Below are 20,498 nucleotides of genomic sequence, written 5' to 3'. Positions count from 1 at the left end.
GATAACCCATAAAGGGGGTTAGAGCAATAAATGTACAACGGAAGACTGGTGTTTCGAGCTATCGCTGCAAGTATGAAAACGCCACATGAATAAATGAGTTTATGTATGTACAATGAGCAATTGCTTTGACCAAAGCTATATGCTCCAGGTCACTGATCAAGACGACTGATCGCTATGTTTATGCGGCGAGTTTCTCCCCGAAGGAATGTCGTGAATGGCCGTGGTAGGGCTGGCGACGTGGTCGCTCATGGACTGCACGGTCGACAGCGCCACGCCGGGGTTGTGGCGCCGCTCGTGGTCGCTGTCGTCCATGCTGATGACGGGCGAGGGGTGGTAGTGCGTGCCCTCCTCGGCGGAGCGCGCGGCGCTGCTGCTCCACTGTGTCTGGGACTGTTGTTGCTGCTGCTGCTGCGACTGCTGGTCGATACCGAGCGAGGTCAGGATGCGCATGGTGGCCTCGCGCTGCTTCTCGCGCAGCTCGTGGTTCGGGTTCTTGGTCGGGTCGTTCTCGTCGTCGCCGTCCTGGCCCGGGTTCGCCATCTCGTACTCGAGCATCTTGATGAACTGGTAGAAGCCGATGGCGATGAGGGCGCCGATGCCGGGCCCCACCCAGTAGACCCAGTGCTCCTGGTCGAACTCGCCCGTCACGATGCAAGGACCCAGGCTGCGCGCCGGGTTCAGCGAGCCGCCCGTGTAGTAGACGCCCACGAGCTCGGCGACGAAGAGGGCCAGGCCGATGCCGACGGGCGCGATGAAGGTGGACTTGTGCTTTTCCTTGGCCAGCATGAGGATCGTGAAGACCAGCTCCGCCGTCATGAAGGCCTCGATGAAGACGCCCTGCGGCAGCGACGTGCCCTCGCTGAGCGTCGTCCGCACGTTGAACTGCGTCGGGAACAGGGCCAGCACGAGTGCCGACGCCGTGATGCTGCCGACGATCTGGCTGAGGAAGAGGACGATGGCGCGCTTCGCGCTGACGGCGCGCACGGCCCAGAGGGCGAGCGTGACGGCCGGGTTGAAGAGCCCGCCCGAGATGCGGAAGAAGATCCAGACGTTGACCATGAGGCTGAAGCCGAACGACACCGCGATATAGAGCATGACGACGGGGTCGAAGCCGGCCGTCGCGTTGGTCGTCGTGGCGGCGGCCGGCGTCTTGCTGCCGGCGTTGGCCACCTGCGTGCCGGCGAAGGCGAAGAAGAGGAACATGGTGGTGCCGACCCACTCGCCCAGCGCCGCCACGAACAGGTTCTTGGCCTCGCTGTGCATCCACATGGTCAGGGCAGCCGCATGGAGAACGGGTCCGGCGTGTCTCTGCCGCCGCCGCCGCCGGTCATGGTCCAGTTGCCCGCGCTGTGGCGGTTGTCGCGCGGGGGGCGCCCCATGGTGGGCGGGTTGTAGTCGTGGCGGTTGCCGCCGATATGGTCGGCGTAGTTGTACGGCATCTCGCCGCTGCGCCAGGAGGGCCGGTTAATCATCATGGAGGAGCGCCTGTCCTTCTTGGCCTGCTGCCTGGCCTCTTTCTTGGCCTGCTTGGCCTGCTCTTGCATCTCGTAGAAGGACATGGTCCGCCCTGTCGAGGGCGTGATGAACTGCGACGGCCTCGGTGATGTGGGTACCGCGTTCAGTGTGGCGCCCTCGAAGTAGGACCCGCTGTCCCTGTTGCTAAAGTCCGATTCGTGGCCCATGTTATTCGTGCTGCTGGTTCGGTTGCCGGGCCCTTGCCGCTGGGCTCTGGGCGTCTTGTTTCTAATGTTTAGAAAGTTGTCATGTTGTTCGTCGATAGATATCGTGGGCTGCAGCGTAGACCGGTCTGTTACAGTCCGTTCAGTATTGCTGGTCCGGCCCGTAGCCGCGGAGTGGTCTGATAGTGATGCCGGCATCATGAACAGTGTGTCGTCCTGTGGTGGTAGAATGGAATAACAAAGAGACGTTCAACGTTCCATGAGTAGGGAGTAAAAAGAGCGAGTAGTTACTTGAGAGGCATGCCAGAAGAAATATGGATGTCTACTTTGACTTTATTTTCTTATTGCCTCCTTTCCCACGCGTCCGCCATCGGACTAGAGCACGGGAGTCGCGGTGACCAAAACATGGGTTCGGCATTGTACTGAAACAGGCTTCCTCCTGTCAGATGTGAAAGGGGCATAGTCGCATTCACAGGCCGAAGCGCGAAACCATGGGCTCGAAGATGGTTTCTGGGCATCACACGACCGCGCCACACACTGGCACGTTCCTATAGCGTCACTATTGCCGATCATATACCAAAGTCCCGGGGAATGGAAAGAGCCCCCAGAACAATAGCAACGACTTACTAAACGTCATAATAGAATGCCGGGGGATCTACGTCAGCGTCTCTCGGTCCGGTGCTTGAAATAAAGCTTGTGTATCCACTTGAAGCATGTGGCTTAGCCTTATTAAGGGGGTCGCTATTCCGTAGCGTCCGGCGCTAACGGAGACTATTGCACCTGTAACCACTAATAGTGTCATTCCAGCCCTACGAATAGATCCCTGTAATTAAAAATACTCAGCTTAGTGGGCATGTTTGATCGGCAAGGCCGACATTGCCGAGAAAGCCCTGGCTGTCGTATTTGCCCTGGTATCTGATCTATAAAATCACGATGCACGTCCGCAGCAAACCCCAGACGTAGATTCCGGGACCCATCCAGTAGCCTCACTGTGGACGATCGCCCCTTCCAGCGAAACAAACTAGAACTTGTTAGTACCACCCTCAACCAATAGAAAACGGTGATGACCACTATCACGAATCTCGATGCGTGACGTGGTCACATACTTTTCTTTTTTCGGTGTTTAGCTAGAACGCACACGTAAGCGACACCTCAGTCCTTTCTGCCTAGTAAACCAGCTGCCCGTGACCTCCCACTCCCGCGCCGGGTCCTCGAGCTCGACGTGGTACCGCCGCACAATGGTGGCGATGACCTTGTAGACCTCGAGCTGCGCCAGGTGCCGCCCAATGCACACGTGGCTGCCCCCGCCAAACATTAGGTCGGCCGCGTGGAAGCGCCGCAGCCGCCGCCGGTACTCGTCCTCGCTCTCGTCGGCGGCGCCCGGCGCATGGCCCCGCAGCCACCGCTCCGGCCGGTACACGTCCGCGTCCGCGCCCCAGACGCACGCGTTGCGGCCCGCGACGTACAGGTTGATGCCCACCGCGACGCCAGCGGGCACGAAGCGCCCGTCCGGCAGGGTCAGGCCGGGGGCGGGCACGTAGCGCTCCAGCAGCATGTATACGCCCGGGTGCAGCCGCGTGGCCTCGCGGACCACGGCCTCGAGGTACGGCAGCTTGTGGCAGGCGCTGAACGGTGGCGGCGGCGTGGAGGATCTCCTCTTCCAGCTTGCGGTAGGCGCGGGGCTCGCGCAGCGCGTAGTAGAAGATGGCGCGAATGATGATGGCGGTGGTGTCGGCCCCGGCCAGAAGGTTGACCAGCAGATAGCCCATGATGATGCCGTCGTCCACCAGGTCCGGGCTGGTCTGCTTGGTGTCGACAAAGTGCTGCAGGAACTCGGGCATTTCGGGGTCGAAGTTGGCGTCCTTGCCTTGCAGGCGGGCGATGAGGTGCTCCAGGGAGATGCGGGTGATGTTGCCGAGATTTGGAGGTCCGACTCGCATCACGGGGTTCTTGTCCAGGAGGAAGTCTAGGATGGGGATTTGCCCAACAGCGGCGAAACTGATCGGACCACTGTCAGAATATGAACAAAAACCTGAGGAATTTATCGAAGATACTCACTAGTCAAGTGATTTATCGGCAATGGAAATGGTGTGGTCGTAATCATGACCCTTGTCCATGTAGCCAAACCGCTGGCTATAAGAGGCAGCAACGTTGATATCCCACGAACCTGGCAGTTCCATGAGCATGATTATAAACCCTGCAACTGCAACAACATCGACACAACGAGAGAACTCCTACTTACAGAAAGCAATCCACTCGCCTAAGTCAAAAGCTTTGCTATTGTCGCCCATAAATCGCGTCTCCAAGTGTCGACAGAAATCTGCGATGACTTTGTCCATCAGGGGCTCCAGTGACAGGACGCTGCTGGCAGAGTAGTATTGTACGATTGGGCGCTTCATCCGGGCATGGTTCGCCTGGTTGGTCTCACTGAAGAGATGGTACGTGATTTTACCATTGACGATGGCGCTGTTATTCTGGTAGAATTCGGTCTGTAGATTTATCGTCAAAACCTTCGACTTCAGATACGACCCCTTTGGAGACTGAACACGGTACGTTACCTTTTTCCATTTACCGTCAGTACCACACAAAGTCTTGCTTAGCTCTGGGTAGTCAATATCCAGCGTATTGGGACCGATTCGTACGACCGGCCCATGTTTCTCGTGGAGCTTCTTGATGCCAATATGGTAGGAACCTGTGCGTACGAGGAAGAATCGCCACCAGTTCGTCCAGCCTATTGAGTGAAGGTTGGGTGAGCCTGAAGAGTTCCGAGTTGTCAGAGGCGTTTCTACTAACCATTACTAACCAGCAAGGAAGGGTCCCGGATACTGCCGCAACGGGGAGGCGATATACGAAATAGTCCACCAGACAGCCACGGTCAGGCATGGCACAGCTACCAGGGCTATAAGAGCCGGCCTCGGGTTCGAGATTAGAAGTTGAAATGCCTCCATACTAGACTCTCGACAAAACCGTTCGTTCCAATGTAAATCGAAACATGAGGAGACAAAAATGGACAAAAAAGAAGAAGGAAAAAACAGAAGTGAAGAGTTTCAACCCTCACCTGACGTCCCGGGCTTTGCGTCCAAAGTACGATCCATCCAGGCAGGATGCAAGCGGCTCCTGCGGTAAACAAGATATTAACAAACCCACGGTCGATCATTTCTTATTGCGGTTACGGGTGTCGCTCTCGGGGATGGTTCAATGTAACGTCGGATAACGATGCTGCAGGAGAGGCTCCCGCACCCCTGTATCCCCTCTTCTTGTGCTACACTTCCCGTCATACCGGACTTCAAATTCTAACCTTGCGGTGGTATTAAAGCATAGTTAACTGTGCATTGAAACAGACTGACCGTTACCAAGCGAATATCTAATAGACGTTCTTGTATGTAGGTACCTGCAGAGGAGTGATAACTTTGGTTCGTAGGAGTCGGCCCAGACCAGTCTGAACAGTAGAAACATGACAGGAGACGGGTCACCCCAAAGTCTACCACCCCAGGAGGAAAGCTGGCAGACATGAGCAATCGGTCCCCGAGAATGCAACAGCAAATCTGTATCTTGCTGAGTGACTCGATATATCAGACACTACTAATGTTGAGTCTAGTCTCATTCGATCACTTCAAGTTAGAGCACGATCATTGTTGACCATCCCACGGTTGGGTAATTAGTCTAGAAAATGCAAGGCTCGTGTTTCCTGATCTTCTGTCACAAATGACCACACCCCCTGGCTGTCAGCAAAGCTGTAAGCATGCTGCTTTGCCTATCCCTGTAGGCGCTGGCTTACCAATTGTACATAAAGGGGGCGGTAGCTGCAGAGGGTATGAGAGGGCTTTTGACCTTGGGTCTTGGAGTTGCTTACCTATTACCTGTCTCCAGTACACTCTAGCCGGTCGCCCCAATTGCCTGCACCCAACCACCCTTAACCATGGCGATGGGAGGAGATGGACCGTGGGCCATATACAGTCATGTGGGCCCTGGCCACCGCCACGTTGGTATTCGTTGTTCTCAGGCGATTGGTTGTCGTCAAATCGTTTGGCATAGATGATGAAGTCTATATACTGGCCTTTGTGAGTTGACCGACGGCGAACACCGACTCGGGAATGCCTTTGCCTGCTCCGTTCTCTTTCACTAACTTTCGTGCGTTTTCCAACTGCAGGTATTTCTCCTATGCTACACTGCCTTCACTACAACGGCTGCCAGATACGGATTCGGCCAGAACATGCACGACCTCGACCCCGACGACCCGGTCCGCGCGGTGCTCTTTGAAGCCATCGGCCAGACCTTTGCCGTGGTCGGCATGGCTGTGGCCAAGTGGTCGCTCGGCATCTTCCTCCTGCGCCTGGTGGTGGAGAGGTCGCACACGTGGGCCATCTGGACAGCCATGGCGGCACTCATGGGGGCTTCGATCTCAACCTGCTTTGTCTTCTGGTTGCAATGTACTCCGCCCGCATACTTGTGGGATCGGCGCATCGCTGGATACTGCCACGTTGATTCGACCCCAGTATCAATGACACTATGCAGTAAGCACACATGGCATCCCTCCCCTTCTCATCGACTCCGTATATCAAATGGAACACGGCCTTGTACTAACCAGACCAAAAATGGCAGTAATATGCGTCATAGTGGATTTCTTCTTCGCCTTGTTCCCTTGGCTGTTCATATGGAAACTCCACATGAATAAGAGGAAGAGAGTTATGATTCTTGTCAGCATGAGTCTGGGGGTTATTTACGTGCTGTGCAATTATTCGCGGTTATTGATACGATCACGATGCTGGCCATCAGTGTAGTGCAGAAGCCTGTGGAATCAAACGGACTCTGGAGGTACCCGAGCTATCTAGTCAAAACTATCTTAGTAGGTGGCACACGAATTTCCTTTTCTCGTACTGTCTAAACAAATTTGTATGCTGACCAAGAAATAGAGGACACAGTCGGCCTGATTGTCTGGCCTGCTGCCGAGATAGCCGTCACGATGATATGCATTGGAATACCAGTTTGCAGACCACTATACAAGCGCTTCCTAACCCAGTTGACCTCGAGCGATGGAAGCAAGTACAAGAGACGCCATGAGGAGCCTGACGTATTTGCCATGCACACATTCGGTGGGAGCACGCTAAAGCCAATGGACGGCACTCTGGAGTCATCGGCTGGAAAAGGCCGCGGCGATGATGACTTGAAGGGCGCCGTGGAAGGAGAGTATAACTGACCTTACATATCAAGCAGCCGCGTGGCCGCTGGCAATACAAGCGAGGAAAGTATTCTGGGGCGGTTATCAGCTAGCCAATATGGCATAATGGTCACTGAGGAATACCATGTGACTCGCCAGACCAAGAGAGGCGGTTGATCTGTGGCCAGGATATATTAGGGCTTCTGTACAGGACTGCACTGAAACTAGTAGTTCATTGGCATCTGTCTCAAGTCATATAGTTTACAACGTCTATGATTCATGTGTATATGCGTGTACGTGTATGCGTTTATGTATGTGTAGTCGGAGGTTTTGGGTATATACCGGTATGCCAATCTGAGAACTGTGATTCGGTGGCTAAATGGACTTTGTCACACCTGCCCCAATGATCCGCGGTGCAAAGAGTGCCTTGCGGATAGCCTGTGGCTATGCTGCATGTGAGAAGTTGCCCACACATCACTTTTAATTCAACGAAGCGACCTCTCTCCCATCCGCCCCCAACGTTCTCCACTTCTTGCAAGATGTCTTTCTCGCCAACGTTTGGCGCATTCGGCGACTTCATCTCCTTGAGCATTATGGTCAAGGACATTGTGCACGCGATTGGCGACACCCACGGCGCAGCCGCCGACTATCGCTCGCTAGCATGCGAGCTGGAGACCACTGACGCTGCGCTTAAACAGGCCCGCCGATTGTGTGAGTCTCACTCCACAAATCCCGACGTGCAGGGACTCTATGATGTAGCGAAGAACACCATCGACAGCTGTCAAGCCGACTTGGTGTTGTTCACGACGCAATTGCGCAAGTACAAGGCCTCTCTAGGAGATGGAAATGGGAATATCCTGAAGAGAACGTCGATGAAAGTAATGTGGCTCACAGAGAAAGACGATATCAACAAGTTTCGCGTCAAATTGATCGGGTATAGCGCATCGTTAAATGCGATATTGAACATGGCGACTGTGCAAGTCATTAGAAATGTTACCCAGACGAACGCTCCAATCAAATGAAGAAGTCCGGCGCAATGAAGTCACTACATGGGCCGAAAGTGGTCGACTCATACTGCGCTCCGTTTAGAACCTGAGTGACACTCTACTTAGCAAAGCGGGCCAGATCATTCTGATGAACATGCTCATGTATCAGGACTTGCGCAGTAGGCTCGTGAGCCTGGAATTGAGCATTGAGAGACCTATTGCCGAGGAGATGTTTACTCTCGAGGACGCTGTTGGCCGTGTGGCACCAGTTCCCTTGAGATTAGTCGACTCATGGGATGCTTTTGATGCTCTTTTGAGGGCGCGCTTCAAGGGCCTCCAGGGGTTCTGGCGTGTCACCCGGAAACGGTATACACTACAAGACCACCGCAGGCGCCGATACATTCGCCACGACATGGCATGGAAATCGGCCATGCTCCCCTGGTAGCCAAGTCAGTATGAGCATCATTTGCAGCAGTGTATTTGTTCTTAGGAGTCCAAACACTTTCAACAAGCTCTGCCCGGGCTGCTTCTTCGTGTCGGAAGTGGCTACAGGTGAAGGGACTCAATGGTAATGCACACGATACGCGTTTTCGGCTTTTCATTTACTGATTTCCATCTATAGTGCACGTTGTAACTTGTTTTATACCAGAATCACTGAAGCCCAAGATACCAGCTGCGAGTCATCTATGACACTCACTGAACCAAAAAAAATCAAAAGGTCCGCTGCGGAGCTTGTGATCAGGCCACAGAAGCTGAAGAATCCGACGACGAATATAGCGCCTCCGGATTCACGAAGGTACAGGTGGTCGCGAAACCGAGGAGACGGGCGACACCGTACGACCAGTCAGGGTTCCAGGCGGACTTAGAGATCGTGGAAGTAAGCCGCCATGCTGTAATATATATTTTGTCTGATCCGGGTGACAAAGTAAGTCAAGAAATTTCCACAACGGAGGTAATGGCCTGTATTTTTCACGGAGCCCTGGCTCAAGGTAGCCTACGGGGCTTAGGTGGCAGTTTCTGAGCGTATAGTAGAGGATACGGAGGTGATCTCAAGGGTGAGATCACTGCCGGCTCTTTCAAGTGTTGTGGCCGAGCGGTTACCCCGCGGCCTCGTTACATCCATCCTTACCTGCTCGACAGTTTACTGGATTATAAAGGATCGGGCTCCTTTCATATTTCTAATATCATCGAGGTCGCTAACAACAGTGTAGCATTGGACGTGCCTTGTTACCAGAAGAAACGATTCATGTATTTTCTCGTTGGACATAGAGCGATCAGCAATGGGTGCGATAGTCTGCATCAAGAGAAGGGTCGTGGACTGAGTTACCTTCTTAATGGGTCAACCGGCGTTGGGAAGACGTACACTGCCGGTATGCGACTGTTTCGGGGCCTGTCCGAATTTTCAACCAGGGCTAATATAACACTAGAGAGTAATTATAGCAGACCACACGAGGCGACCATTGCTGAAGATCACGTCTGGAGAGCCTTTCCTGGTGGACCTCCGGTTGAGGAGCGGCCATCTACTTTATTCTCTATTACCAGGAGGCGGAATGCCGTTATTCTACTGGATGAGGCGAATGCCTTTACGCGAGAACGAAGACTTGGCGGGCTTGGTAACAAATGACTAGTATCAAGTGAGCTTCCTGGCCCCTTGTAATGAGTCCGCAGCTAAATGACGCTATATTAGCCCTTCTTCGTGTCCTTGAATACTACTAAGGCATCATGTCCTCACTGAAAACCGTGTAGAGACACTTGACAATGCTTGCAAGTCTCGAATTCACTTGTGTATTGCCTACCCTCTACTGTCAGCAAATGCACGGCGCCAGCTATGGAAGGCTTCTATCCCCCGAGTCCACGCTGGCCGCCCCCTGAATGGCTTACGCCCGACATTCCGGATCAGTCTATAGAGTCGAGGATCAATGGTGGGGATATCCGAGAACATTGTTGCTACTAGCTGGCACTCGCCTCATATGACAGGCGCGGACTAATCACCGCTGACATACTTGAAGCATTATCAGCTTTGTAGTAATTCAAGTCAGAACTCGAAAACGTGTTGGGAAATACCAGTAAGGGTTTGAGAAAGATCAGCTTCAACTTATTGCCTATTAGGGCTTCGGGAAGTAACCAACAACGAAGCTTATTTGCATGGGTTACCGCAACCAGTAGGTAGCTGAGTATGAGTGCGATAATTGCAAGTGCAATCAATATTGATATTGAAAAGATGCAATGGGGACTGCCTGAGCACGATCACCAGAAGTCATATACTTTGCTTTGTATCACAAGTCATCTTGAAGCCTTGAAGTGGGTCTTGGAAACCCCTATTGCATTATCCCCCTTTTCTTAGTCATCGCATCGCGACTCAGAACGAAGGGTGCTATTCTTGTACAACTACCACCCACCGGGAAGTCATAGCAGGACTAATCAGTATTGCATCGAAGATGAGCCAGTAGTTTGAGTTGAAATATTAGTTCGTTGAATTATATGTTAATTCTATCAAAGTCATGACGATCCCCGTCTCTCGCTGTCCTGTCCCCAGCGGTTTGCTATCTCCTATTTTTTTAGTATCCCCAACGCCTTACATAGCAAATCGCCATGGTATCCATGTGTAAGTATCCACCATAATTTCTTTCCACCATTGGACCTGTCTATCTGTCCGTTTGGGTATCATTCGCAAGAATGTCAATAATATTTGCCATCCCACTTGTCTCTCCTTGGCTCGGCTTCGGAGAGAGTATTGCGAGAGTGGCTGCTGTTGAGCAGAAGAAACAGAGAGAGGGCGCGCCAGCTGCCTCTTCTTTTTCTGTGCTTTAGCGGGCGTTGCTGGCGCCGTAGAGACCCCAGACGGAGGCACTGAGGCTCTCGTGGTGGGCCCGGACAGCGGCGCGCTTCTTGTGCTCCGCGGACGTGCGCGGCGAGGCGTGCGGCGAGGCGGCCTGCGAGGTCGCAGGCGAGGCGGCGGCCGAGTTGGTGCGGCTGCTGCTCTGGCTGTTGGGGGGCAGGCCGGCGGTGCCCATGCCGTAGAAGGTGGAGTAGGCGGCGTTGACGGACTGGTGGTGCTCCTTGGCGGCGCGCTTGATGGTCGACCAGATGCCCTTGCCGGAAGACGAGCCGGAGGTCTTGGTGGTGTTGGCCATGATAGCGGAAGGCATTGTGATTTGTTGTTGTGTGAAGTGGCGGTGGTGTGATGTTGCGTGTAAGTCAGATAAGGTCGGAGCTCTGTGATTGGCTGAGTTGGAACTAGCTGACTTGGAGTAGAGTAGATAAGGAAGATGGAACTTCGGAGATATAAAGCTGATGATGAAGATGCTAATGTGTTTGTGTGCGTAGATGCGATGATCTGTGATAGCTGTTTGATGCTTGATGCTGATTCGGACCTTCTAAACCAAATAGTATCCCCATGGCGATCCCCCATCTTTTATATTTCCTTCGCCTCGCAAATATACGATGTACACGAAGTACTCACTCGCCTTGTACATACCACTGGTCGTATTGTTGTTAGGAAAAATTTGCTTGCAATTAGGTAAACTGTTTGGGCCGTCGTCAGCTGCTTGGGCCCTTACGTAAAACGTGGAACGACGTGGTGACTATGCGACAGAGCCCAGTGACCATTGAATCGCCGGCATGAAAACCTGGATGGAAAAGGAGCGTTGGACAGAGTCGTCTCGGGTTCACACGGTCGCTACGCTCTTTCGGGGCATGTACCTTGTAGCGCCAGCCAATCAAGGACTTTGCGACCCTGAAGATCCCGGCCATGGAGCCCGCAAATAGTGAAGGGAAGGAAAATCTTCATGACAACTTTCCCGCTGTTGCTCACAGGGCTGAAATCACTTCACGAATCCCGCGCCGTACACCTGTTTTACTCGCGTAGACTGGAGCCCGCTAGAATCTGCCTGAGATGGAGTGAACCCACCCCTAATAACTAGAATCTTTGAATTTTCTACTCTGTTCCAAGGTATGCGACCAATCGCAGGCGTCTCTCTACACCACGAACAAGGCCACGGTGCTCAATCTGGGCTAGCTGTGACTGCTGTGACTGCGGTCTGGAGGCCATATCCATGGCTTCAAAATTTTCCACGGAGGCGTCTGACCGTTGCCATTGACTGAAAACTCGAAAGAAAACTTCGTGACTGGGAACTGTGGAGACTTCGGCTCAGTCCTTTGCTGCGTAACAGAGCGCGGCTCTCGACGGCTTAATAATCGAGCCCACCTTCTTGTTACCCAAGCCCACAATTGGCAATATGTATGCGAAAAGGCGGGAAGCACCGACGGGAAAAAGCTCACGATCGAATGTTGAATAGAAGTATCCATCAAGCCACACTTCTAGACCTCTTGAGGGAACTCTATGCGACAGAGCCTCCAGTAGCCGCGAACAGTCGAGCCAATCTAAGAGCTCGGCCCGCACCCGTGTCTTTTCTCTTGCTCGTGCCAGGTACCATCAACCAGCATGGCAAAGGGAGAACGCAGGTCCAGACTCTCGAACTCTCCTAAGAACCGCCTGAGAGACCTGGCCTGCCGAGCACATCCTCGACACTGCTCCGTGTCAAAGTCTAGTTGTATCGTGAATCGTGAATCGTGAATCGTGAATCGTGATGGAACGCTCGCCCCATACCTACCTGCCCCGATCCAATCTAGTATCCACACACTGGATCTCGCCTTTCCCAGGTTTTGTCTCAGGAGGTTGAAATTTTTTTTTCCTCTATGAAGCCGCCTGTTTCTTTTACATATTCACCAACCCACCTAAGCCGCGCAAAGTACGTACCCACGACAGACCAAGCCGCGTACAACCGCTCCAATGACTGACCTCCTTTTCTTCACCCCTGTTTCTGTCTCGGCTCTAAACAATACAACACCTGACACCTCACAACACTTACCGCCGCATACGAGGAAAAGAGTCATAATGGTGAAACGGTATTAGTACATTAATAATACGAGTAGCTCGTTACGGCTACGTTACTATCTTCTACTACTTTCTCATACGTACAAAAGGGCTCCATACATAGGATATCATCAACATCGGGTACCACAATATGGCTCACCGCAACAGCTACCAGGTGCCTGAACACCAATACAATAGCCACACACATGAAAAACTAAGATGATAGAAGATTCCCACTTCCACATGCGTACAACATAATCAGACAGATCCACACGGCGTCCGCCCAGTCTGACATTGCTCCGAAAGCTGGTCAAGTAGATGGATGGATAGATGGTCCTTTCCAAGAATGCACCTCTCCCACGACACAGCTCATCATCACCCAAGCGAAGCATGATGGATAGATTTACCTCGCCCCTACGCGCGAGCTTCTCCCTCGCTCTTTGTCCCCGTCCCGTTTCGATGTACCCGTGACTCTCAGCCAGTCCTCCCACTCCTTCGAAATCTCCATGAGCACGGTCCCCATGACGCTAGCACTGGCCATCAGCCCGTGGCCCTCGCCCTCGAGCACGCGAACTTCGCACCGCCGCATCGTCTTGCCGAGCCACTTCACATTCTCCACGGGAACACGCGTGTCCCTGCTTCCGTGGTGGATAACCACCGGACGCGTAATGTCGACGTAGCGGAAGCCGACCGTATGCCGGCGCTCCAAGCAGACCAGCAGGTCAACTGCCGGGTTCGCCCCCGTCGTAGCTAGGTCCCATATGGCGTGTGTTAATCGAGTATCGTAGTTCACCTGGCGTTCCTTGTCTGCCAAGGCATCGGCTGCTGCCTCCAGAATGGCGTTCTCCGGTGCATTAAATTCATGGTTCGGCCGGTACTGGTCCATGTTTTCTGTCGCGAGGGGCGGTGAGGATTTGCCATCTGGAATGTAGAGGTCGGTGGGCATGTTCTCTTTGTCCAGCGCGGGTGTTATGTCACGTTTTCCTGCTGCCGTGGACTTCCTCTTATTTTTGCTGCGGGGCGTCTTGGGCAGCGAGCTGGTGATGGAGCTGCTCGTAGCCGACATGAACGAACTGTTGGCAGCCTTCAGGAACGGAGTAGGCAATGCCCGCAATATGCGCTGTGAAGTCGGTATGGCGTTGGTAGGGGGCATGGCTTGTGAGGCACCAAACACGTTCATTTGCGATGGCGGTATCCAAGGGGCCAGAAGGTGAATCCGACCCCGAATATGTTGCGGCATTCGCAGGGCCGTAGCCAGGGCGTAGATGGCGCCGGCCGAGTGCGCCAGGATGGAAAACTTCGTAATCTTTAGAGACTGACATATCGCATACACGTCATCTGTTTCAAGTTAGTGAGAAGAATTGTAAACGGTCGTCGAATATTGTACTCACCAGGCCAACTCAACGGTGTTGCAGTGCCATCGTTGTAAGCCTCGCTGTCTCCCACACCCGGGCGGTCTGGAGTGATCAAGCGTAACTTCAGTGTCAGCGCAAGCTCGTCGTAGAATGCCGTAATATAACGCGTCAGCCCCATGCCGACGCAGCAGAACACAGCCGAGCCCTCGGAGTCTCCAACCTCGGAGAACGAGATCACTCGGCCAGTCTGCGGATGCTTGATCTTTTGTGACAGCCTCGGAGAGCACAGATAAGACTCAACCGCTTCGTCTACCGAATCGGCACTCTCTGGCCTTTCGTAGCTAACATGCGGGTCGGGCGTCGTTGCGCGGCGATCGCCTGGCTCGGGGGTTTTGCTGTTAGACAGCCGCTTTAACCGGGAGCTGCTCCGCTTCGTCTTTAGGGTTTCGCTGGGCTCGGGTGTGCTACGCCCCGCTTTCCGTCTCTCCGTGCCATGTGCACTACGTCGTCGACTCGAGTACACTGACGGGAACGGCGCTCCATCTTCAATACTATCCTCAGGTGATAATGCATGGGGTGCATGGGTATAGTTGACTTCTCGGGGATGACGGCCCCCCGCCGTGGTCGACCGGTTTGGCATTTCTGGGCGCAGGTGTTCTTCCCTCCTTCTGGCCTCACCGTCGAAGTCTGGAAAGGACTGGTGGCGACGAGCGATTGGTGGTGGTGCTGAAGCGTCTCGTTCTTCGTGTTCGGGGATGCTGTCGTTGAAACCAGCGTCGCTCTCGCGTTTCGATCGTCGTTGCGATGCCCGTCTCCCATTAGAGCCCGTCTTTCGGAGGGAGGAATCGCGGGATGGGATCGCCGAAGGGAAGTTATTGTGGTAATTGTCGAGCGACGAGCTGCGAACCGGCAACTGGCCTCGAGAGGATGTCTCGTAAAATTTTGGCTCCTCTCGGATCGGGAGCTCGGCCAAGAACGGATCTGGCCTGTTACTTGTTGGCGACAGGGCACCAGAGCTGCCGCCGACAGCGACAGTGGCGCGCTTGCGCTCCGCTGAACTGGCTCGCAGGCGCTCCCTAGAGCTCATATACATACCACTCGATTGTTTCCGGCTATTCCTCCGACCCCAGCTGTCCTGTGATGCACGCCTGTGTAATTCGGGTGTCTGACCTCGCTCGACAGACAGATTTCCTATACTTGGTGTATCATCATGCGACGACACTTCGGAACCACGAGACGACGGCCGCGATGACCGCAGCAGCGACCTGAGACCACCCGATACCTCGCGACTGGGCGATCTAGGCGACTTGGGGGCAGTTAATACCGAGAGACCGGATGGAGGTTTTGATGTACGGATGATTGGTGGTGCGGCGGCGAGTTCGTCAACAGAAACCCCTTCTTCTAACCTGCCCAGGGGCGGGGAATGGAAGGCGCCGTATTCGACGCCGAAGCTACCGTCGCTTGGCGAGACGGGCGTAGGGGAGGGTGGGTGGGCCGTCGAAGAGGCTATGGGCGGGCTTGGAGATGACAGAAAGGCTCGTGATTAAAGACGAGATGACCTCCGGGGAAGCTGGTTGTACCGTGACACGATTGCTGTTGTTGGCAGCAGTATTATGGCCGCGGGGCTGGGCGTAGAAGGACGACGGATCGAGAGACAGGTCGTTGCGGCGGGATTGGTGGCGGGTCTGACTGTGATGGCTGCTGCTGTGTCGAGGGATAGGGGCGCTTGCCTGCGATGTCGAGTCCATGTCCCGGACAGCCGACCGTCCGAATGGGCGGGCGACGCAGAGGAGGGAGGTACGCTGATTGCTGACTGTCCCAAAGTAACTCTAACGCAGGGCGAGCCGAACGCAAGGCGGTGCCAAAGAAAGAGACGGTACGGTTTCGGTCTTGTGCAAGTACTGTCACTGGTCAGGACCGAACAGATTTTGCCTAATTGGACTTGGAGGGCGGCTATGCCTACCAGGTAGTACCGAGTACCTGCGTCTTTTTTTTCAATGGCCGGGGAGCTCCCTGTTTCCCCTTCGTCGCAGGTTGTGAGAGTTCGCAATAAGCAACGGCGGGTGGGATTAATTGAAAATAGATCGATCGACCTGCAGCTTAATGTCGGGTTTGGGGGTGTTTGGGGGGGCCTTGGGATGTGCCAGACTGCGACTTTGCGACTTTGTTTCGGTTCGGGCGAATCACCTAAGATCCAATCCAGGCACCAACACCCAGACTACCAGCTTGGGCTGCTTATAGATCGCAACCGGCGTTGAACTGGTTCGGTCTTTTTCGAATTGCGAGTGGGGACTCTAGAAGACAAAGACGACGGACGAAAAGAGACACGGGAGACTGAGGGGAGAGACTACCTAGGTTGGTGAGTCGCAGTGGTGTTATGTTGAAACTTGGATGTTCCTCAAACAGCACCTGCGTGGTAATCGTAATGTATGTCGGGTATGCATGTACGTCAGGCCGTCAGAAGTTGGTTTTGGTTTGGGCGACACTCATCAAAGCCAGTCCTTTCGCAGTAACACGGTACACCTCTTCAAGCTTTAGGGTAAGTATGGCATGACTCTTTGCGCGCACTCTAATAAAAGCAGCGGGGGTGGATGGTCGGTTGCGCCTCGAGGTTGTCTGTCTGTCTGTCACATTGTCACTTACTCCTTTGATCTGGTCTTACTACGGACATACTCAGGAATGGCTGGGCGATAGAGAGAGCAAGAGGGCGGGAATAAAAAGCAACCATGGTGATGAGAGCTGTGGTTTGCTCCGGTCAAATCTCTCGAGCACCAAATCACAGAGCAGCAGCTCCAGCAATTTGAAGTGGTGACATCGGCTCCGTCGGCGCAGGTGGACATGGCTTGCCGTAGTGTGATGCACGCAGATCTCTTCTCGCGTTGCTTAAAATTTGGGGGCTCCGTGCGACGCCTTTAGTTGGCCTAGTGCGCTGGGCAGGCGCCCGTCTCTTAAATGAGACTGTAACCACAGCAATTCTTGGGGGAAGGACAGACGGGAGGCCGGAGAATGTTGGTTGCTCACTCATTCATTCCTCCAAAGGATGTCCAGCCAAAACCAACCGGAAAACTTACAGTACAACAGTCGAGCAACACTCACGTTTCGCCAAGTCTCGCATAGGAACATCGACTCTACGAAACACAAATTACTCGTCCAACCTGGGGATTAATTGAAAAGTCCCCTTATCAGTTATCGATGGATCACGGACCCCCCGCCTGACCCTGGAGATTGTACCTGAATAGGCAGAGCCAACGGGGGATCGAACTGGAGCCCAGGGTCAGTAATGCAGCGATCCCCCCTGGATGCAGTTGAGCTGCAACTGCAAGTAACTCCCCTGCATGACGCTGCACTTGACCGCTGACAGGCGCGAGGCCTTTATCACGCAACATATTGAAACATACATCGCATCGCGCGATATATCACCAAGTTTTCGCTTCGTTGCATCCTGTTCGCATCTTTTCTCCTTTCTCCGCCCAACCAATAAGGAAAGCCTAATTGGCTTCCTTCGTTACAGAATGAACGATGCCTGCGGGACGTCGCCCTAGTCAAGGACTGTCTGTCGGTCAGGCGGTGGCTAAAACAGTCAAGACTTCCAAGGTTTGCAAGCGATGCTTCCTAAGTACTCTCAAAACACTTCAGGAGGTCATCAGTCCTTCGATTTGCTCGGACAGCCAGCTAACCCATGACATTTGCGGTTCGTCCACGCTCACTAAAATCTGACGTTTTGAGGGCCTGCCTTCTTATTCGCCTGCGCATCAAACCCTTCGAAATAAGCTCGCTGAAATAAAGGCATGCATCGCGGACTAATTAAACGCCTAAGCTCCACCCACCTGGGGAGTGCATGATGCTCTCTTGCGTGATTGCTGGGACAACGCCGTCCTGGTTCGTCCTCGGATATGCGCAATGCGCATTAGAGATATTGATATAAGTCAGTGGCCCGCCATAGACATAATATCACAATTCGACTTGAGCACATTTTTATATTCGTAGTGGATAAGCCCTTACTTCGTATCCAACCCGACGGGTCGATGGTTCGGCAAAGCTGCCGCCCGCGGGCCAGCTGGTATGAGCTCCAATATAGCGCATGTTTCCTGGTATAGCTGGGTCATAGCTTGGCCACCACTTGCAGGGTACGGACCAACCGCTGGCAGCGACAATGGAGACGGGTGACAGCACCACAGAAAGCCCACCTGGCACCTGGGAGAAAGGGAAGTTCGAAGCTTGCCTCTCTCCTTGCTCTAATCAATGACAGATGATTGTGTCGAGAAAAAGGAGAGACGAACAAATCCCACGTTGAAACATTTCTGATCTACGCAGGGGAATTGCTCGAGGAGTCAATGCCTATCGCGCTGTTTGACTCACGATCCCACGGCAATTGGCATGGTCCCGGCCCGGCAGGGACCGGAATTACCGTTTTTGCCAATGTGAAGAAAGAGGCCATATGTATCATGCATTCGAATATGCACACCTCGAAAGACAAATTATCTGGAATTGAGTTTTCTTTCCTGTCCAAGGTCCAACTTGAGTTGTTGTCGCTCTTGAGATATCGAAGAGCAGCTTGACGCAACCTCCTACGTCTACGGCAGGGGTGTGAGTATTTGCTCCATCGCCAGCTGTGCTGGTGAAATCGCAACGTCATACTGCGGCCAGGCTGAGGAGTTCATGGGAAACAAGGCAGCGCGCAGAGCGCTTTGCTGAGTAAATGAAGATGCCAAGTCATATCTTTCATGTGCAATTGACAATAGGCTGGACAATTCTGAATAACATCAATACTATATAGTTCTGCTTCTTACTTCAACCCAGGTCAGGCCAAACTTCGCTCTGCTTATTCACGATGGACGTCATCCTCTCCCTACCAATCGTGTCGTACTTTGCGGCACCCATGTTGACATCATGGTCAACGTCCATGAACCTACTCTTCTTCTACATGACCTGGACAACCCTGGTGCTGTCGCACTCGCCCCTAAAGATCGAGCTCGTCGGGACCTTGGCGGTCCGCACCGTCTTCTGGCTGCTCCCGTCGCTGCTGTTCCTGCTCTTCGACGCGGGCGTGCCGAGCCTGGCCGAGTCCATCAAGTTCTACGGCGCCAAGTCGCTGCCGCACCGCGACGCGGCCGCCCTCGCCAAGCAGGTCGCCCTGGCGGGCGCGAACCTGTTCGTCGTCACGGCGGTGCAGGCCGGCCTGTCGATGGGCGCCACGGTTTTACTAAAAGAGCCCCTGTTCCAGACGTCGACAGCGCTGCCCCTGCCCTGGCAGATCATCAAGCACGTCGCCACGCTCTACACGGCGCGCGAGGTCCTGACCTACTACATCCACCGCGACCTGCTGCACTCGCGCCGGCTCGGCGGCGCGGCCGCGACGCTGCACAACCGCTGGGCGCACGCCTCACACCGCGGCGCGCCCTACGCGCTCATGGCGTACGCGGACCACCCGCTGCCGCTGGTCCTGCACCGCGTCATGCCCGTGTACCTACCGGCGCTGCTGGTGCGGCCGCACCTGCTGACGTACTTCCTGTTCACGCTGCTCGGGACGGTCGAGGAGACGCTGGCCATGTCGGGCTACAGCGCCGTGCCGGGCATCGTCATGGGCGGCGTCGCGCGGCGCGCGGCGACGCACTACGCGAGCGAGGGGCGCGGCAACTTCGGCGCGCTGGGCTTCCTGGACTGGATCCACGGCACCAGCGTCGGCAAGGACGTCATCGACGACATCCAGGACGAGGCGGACAAGCACCGCGTCAAGGAGCGGGGCCGCCGGAAGGCGAGCGAGGGCAAGGGGATGGTGCAGGACGGCATCGACAGCTGGAAGAAGAACCGCAAGGGAGGGAAGAAGAATTGAGAGGTTTGTTCGTCAAAGAATGATTCGACGTACCCTGCTGTGTTGTTTTGGTTCCTCTTGCGCGCCGATACCTTGGGTTGTCACCACATCTACCGCAATATCCTAGAATACTGGGAAAGGGTTCAAGGTATCCCTTTTTTGCTGCGTTGTTGGAATTCGCGCAGGTATTTAACGACGAATGATGAAGTCTTGCTTGGTTTTTCTGTATACATTGCTCTATATATCCCAATTCCCAAATGAAATCCCTACATCTATTTATTTCAGAGTGCTCAAGGTGGGACAGCTCAGCACCTGACATGAAACGGAGATGAGCATCTTCGTGATGCCGGACGATAGATTTCGTCAGTGAAAACATAGAAATCATACACGAGACATGACACTCTTATTTGTGAAGGCAGGATATTCGTAAAATAGGGGCATCCATGAGGGTGGCATCAACACCAATAATAGTAACAACTAACCATTACAGAAGACAGTTCATTGTTACTGGATGTGCCCGATCCCGTTTTGTTCCTGAACTAGATCCTTGTGTCAATTTTGAGTAAGAGTACGTAAAACTCACTAGGAAGGTTTTTCTTCTTCTCCAGCGGTCTCTTCGTTCCCCCCATTCT

The 20,498-nt window shown here is 53.9% G+C and overlaps 8 protein-coding genes across 8 annotated transcripts; 3 read left to right on the top strand and 5 right to left on the bottom strand.

Annotated features, from left to right (window-relative positions):
* Positions 1–156: 156 nt before the first annotated feature.
* On the bottom strand, positions 157–1,269 carry PG994_005420 (aquaporin-like protein; the record flags this gene model as incomplete). Its single annotated transcript, XM_066856829.1, has 1 exon — positions 157–1,269. One exon carries the CDS (start codon positions 1,267–1,269, stop codon positions 157–159), a length of 1,113 nt encoding a protein of 370 aa, XP_066716098.1.
* Positions 1,270–1,271: 2 nt separating this feature from the next.
* PG994_005419 (uncharacterized protein) lies at positions 1,272–1,877 on the bottom strand (the record flags this gene model as incomplete). Its single annotated transcript, XM_066856828.1, has 1 exon — positions 1,272–1,877. One exon carries the CDS (start codon positions 1,875–1,877, stop codon positions 1,272–1,274), a length of 606 nt encoding a protein of 201 aa, XP_066716097.1.
* Positions 1,878–2,802: 925 nt separating this feature from the next.
* Positions 2,803–4,627, bottom strand: PG994_005418 (Cytochrome P450 monooxygenase vrtE; the record flags this gene model as incomplete). Its single annotated transcript, XM_066856827.1, is given in 5 exon segments — positions 2,803–3,276; positions 3,287–3,677; positions 3,738–3,846; positions 3,922–4,464; positions 4,483–4,627. 5 exon segments carry the CDS (start codon positions 4,625–4,627, stop codon positions 2,803–2,805), a joined length of 1,662 nt encoding a protein of 553 aa, XP_066716096.1.
* Positions 4,628–5,614: 987 nt separating this feature from the next.
* On the top strand, positions 5,615–7,014 carry PG994_005417 (uncharacterized protein; the record flags this gene model as incomplete). The annotated part of the gene is made up of 6 exons (XM_066856826.1): positions 5,615–5,740; positions 5,830–6,193; positions 6,282–6,423; positions 6,456–6,525; positions 6,595–6,866; positions 6,894–7,014. 6 exons carry the CDS (start codon positions 5,615–5,617, stop codon positions 7,012–7,014), a joined length of 1,095 nt encoding a protein of 364 aa, XP_066716095.1.
* A 362-nt stretch (positions 7,015–7,376) lies between these two features.
* On the top strand, positions 7,377–8,268 carry PG994_005416 (uncharacterized protein; the record flags this gene model as incomplete). Its single annotated transcript, XM_066856825.1, has 3 exons — positions 7,377–7,548; positions 7,597–7,771; positions 7,950–8,268. 3 exons carry the CDS (start codon positions 7,377–7,379, stop codon positions 8,266–8,268), a joined length of 666 nt encoding a protein of 221 aa, XP_066716094.1.
* Positions 8,269–10,630: 2,362 nt separating this feature from the next.
* Positions 10,631–10,957, bottom strand: PG994_005415 (uncharacterized protein; the record flags this gene model as incomplete). The annotated part of the gene is made up of 1 exon (XM_066856824.1): positions 10,631–10,957. The coding sequence occupies one exon, from the start codon at positions 10,955–10,957 to the stop codon at positions 10,631–10,633; it is 327 nt and encodes a 108-aa protein (XP_066716093.1).
* Positions 10,958–13,102: 2,145 nt separating this feature from the next.
* PG994_005414 (uncharacterized protein) lies at positions 13,103–15,802 on the bottom strand (the record flags this gene model as incomplete). Its single annotated transcript, XM_066856823.1, has 3 exons — positions 13,103–14,037; positions 14,091–15,460; positions 15,510–15,802. 3 exons carry the CDS (start codon positions 15,800–15,802, stop codon positions 13,103–13,105), a joined length of 2,598 nt encoding a protein of 865 aa, XP_066716092.1.
* Positions 15,803–18,885: 3,083 nt separating this feature from the next.
* PG994_005413 (uncharacterized protein) lies at positions 18,886–19,887 on the top strand (the record flags this gene model as incomplete). Its single annotated transcript, XM_066856822.1, has 1 exon — positions 18,886–19,887. One exon carries the CDS (start codon positions 18,886–18,888, stop codon positions 19,885–19,887), a length of 1,002 nt encoding a protein of 333 aa, XP_066716091.1.
* Between the last annotated feature and the right edge of the window lie 611 nt (positions 19,888–20,498).

The sequence above is a fragment of the Apiospora phragmitis genome (assembly GCF_038363925.1).
Source record: "Apiospora phragmitis strain CBS 135458 chromosome Unknown utg000006l:1.0-5683423.0:1.0-5690449.0, whole genome shotgun sequence".
Taxonomy (NCBI): Eukaryota; Fungi; Ascomycota; class Sordariomycetes; order Amphisphaeriales; family Apiosporaceae; genus Apiospora; species Apiospora phragmitis.
The sequence above is the reverse complement of the archived record's forward strand: the minus strand, read 5'-3'. Positions and strand labels throughout refer to the sequence as shown.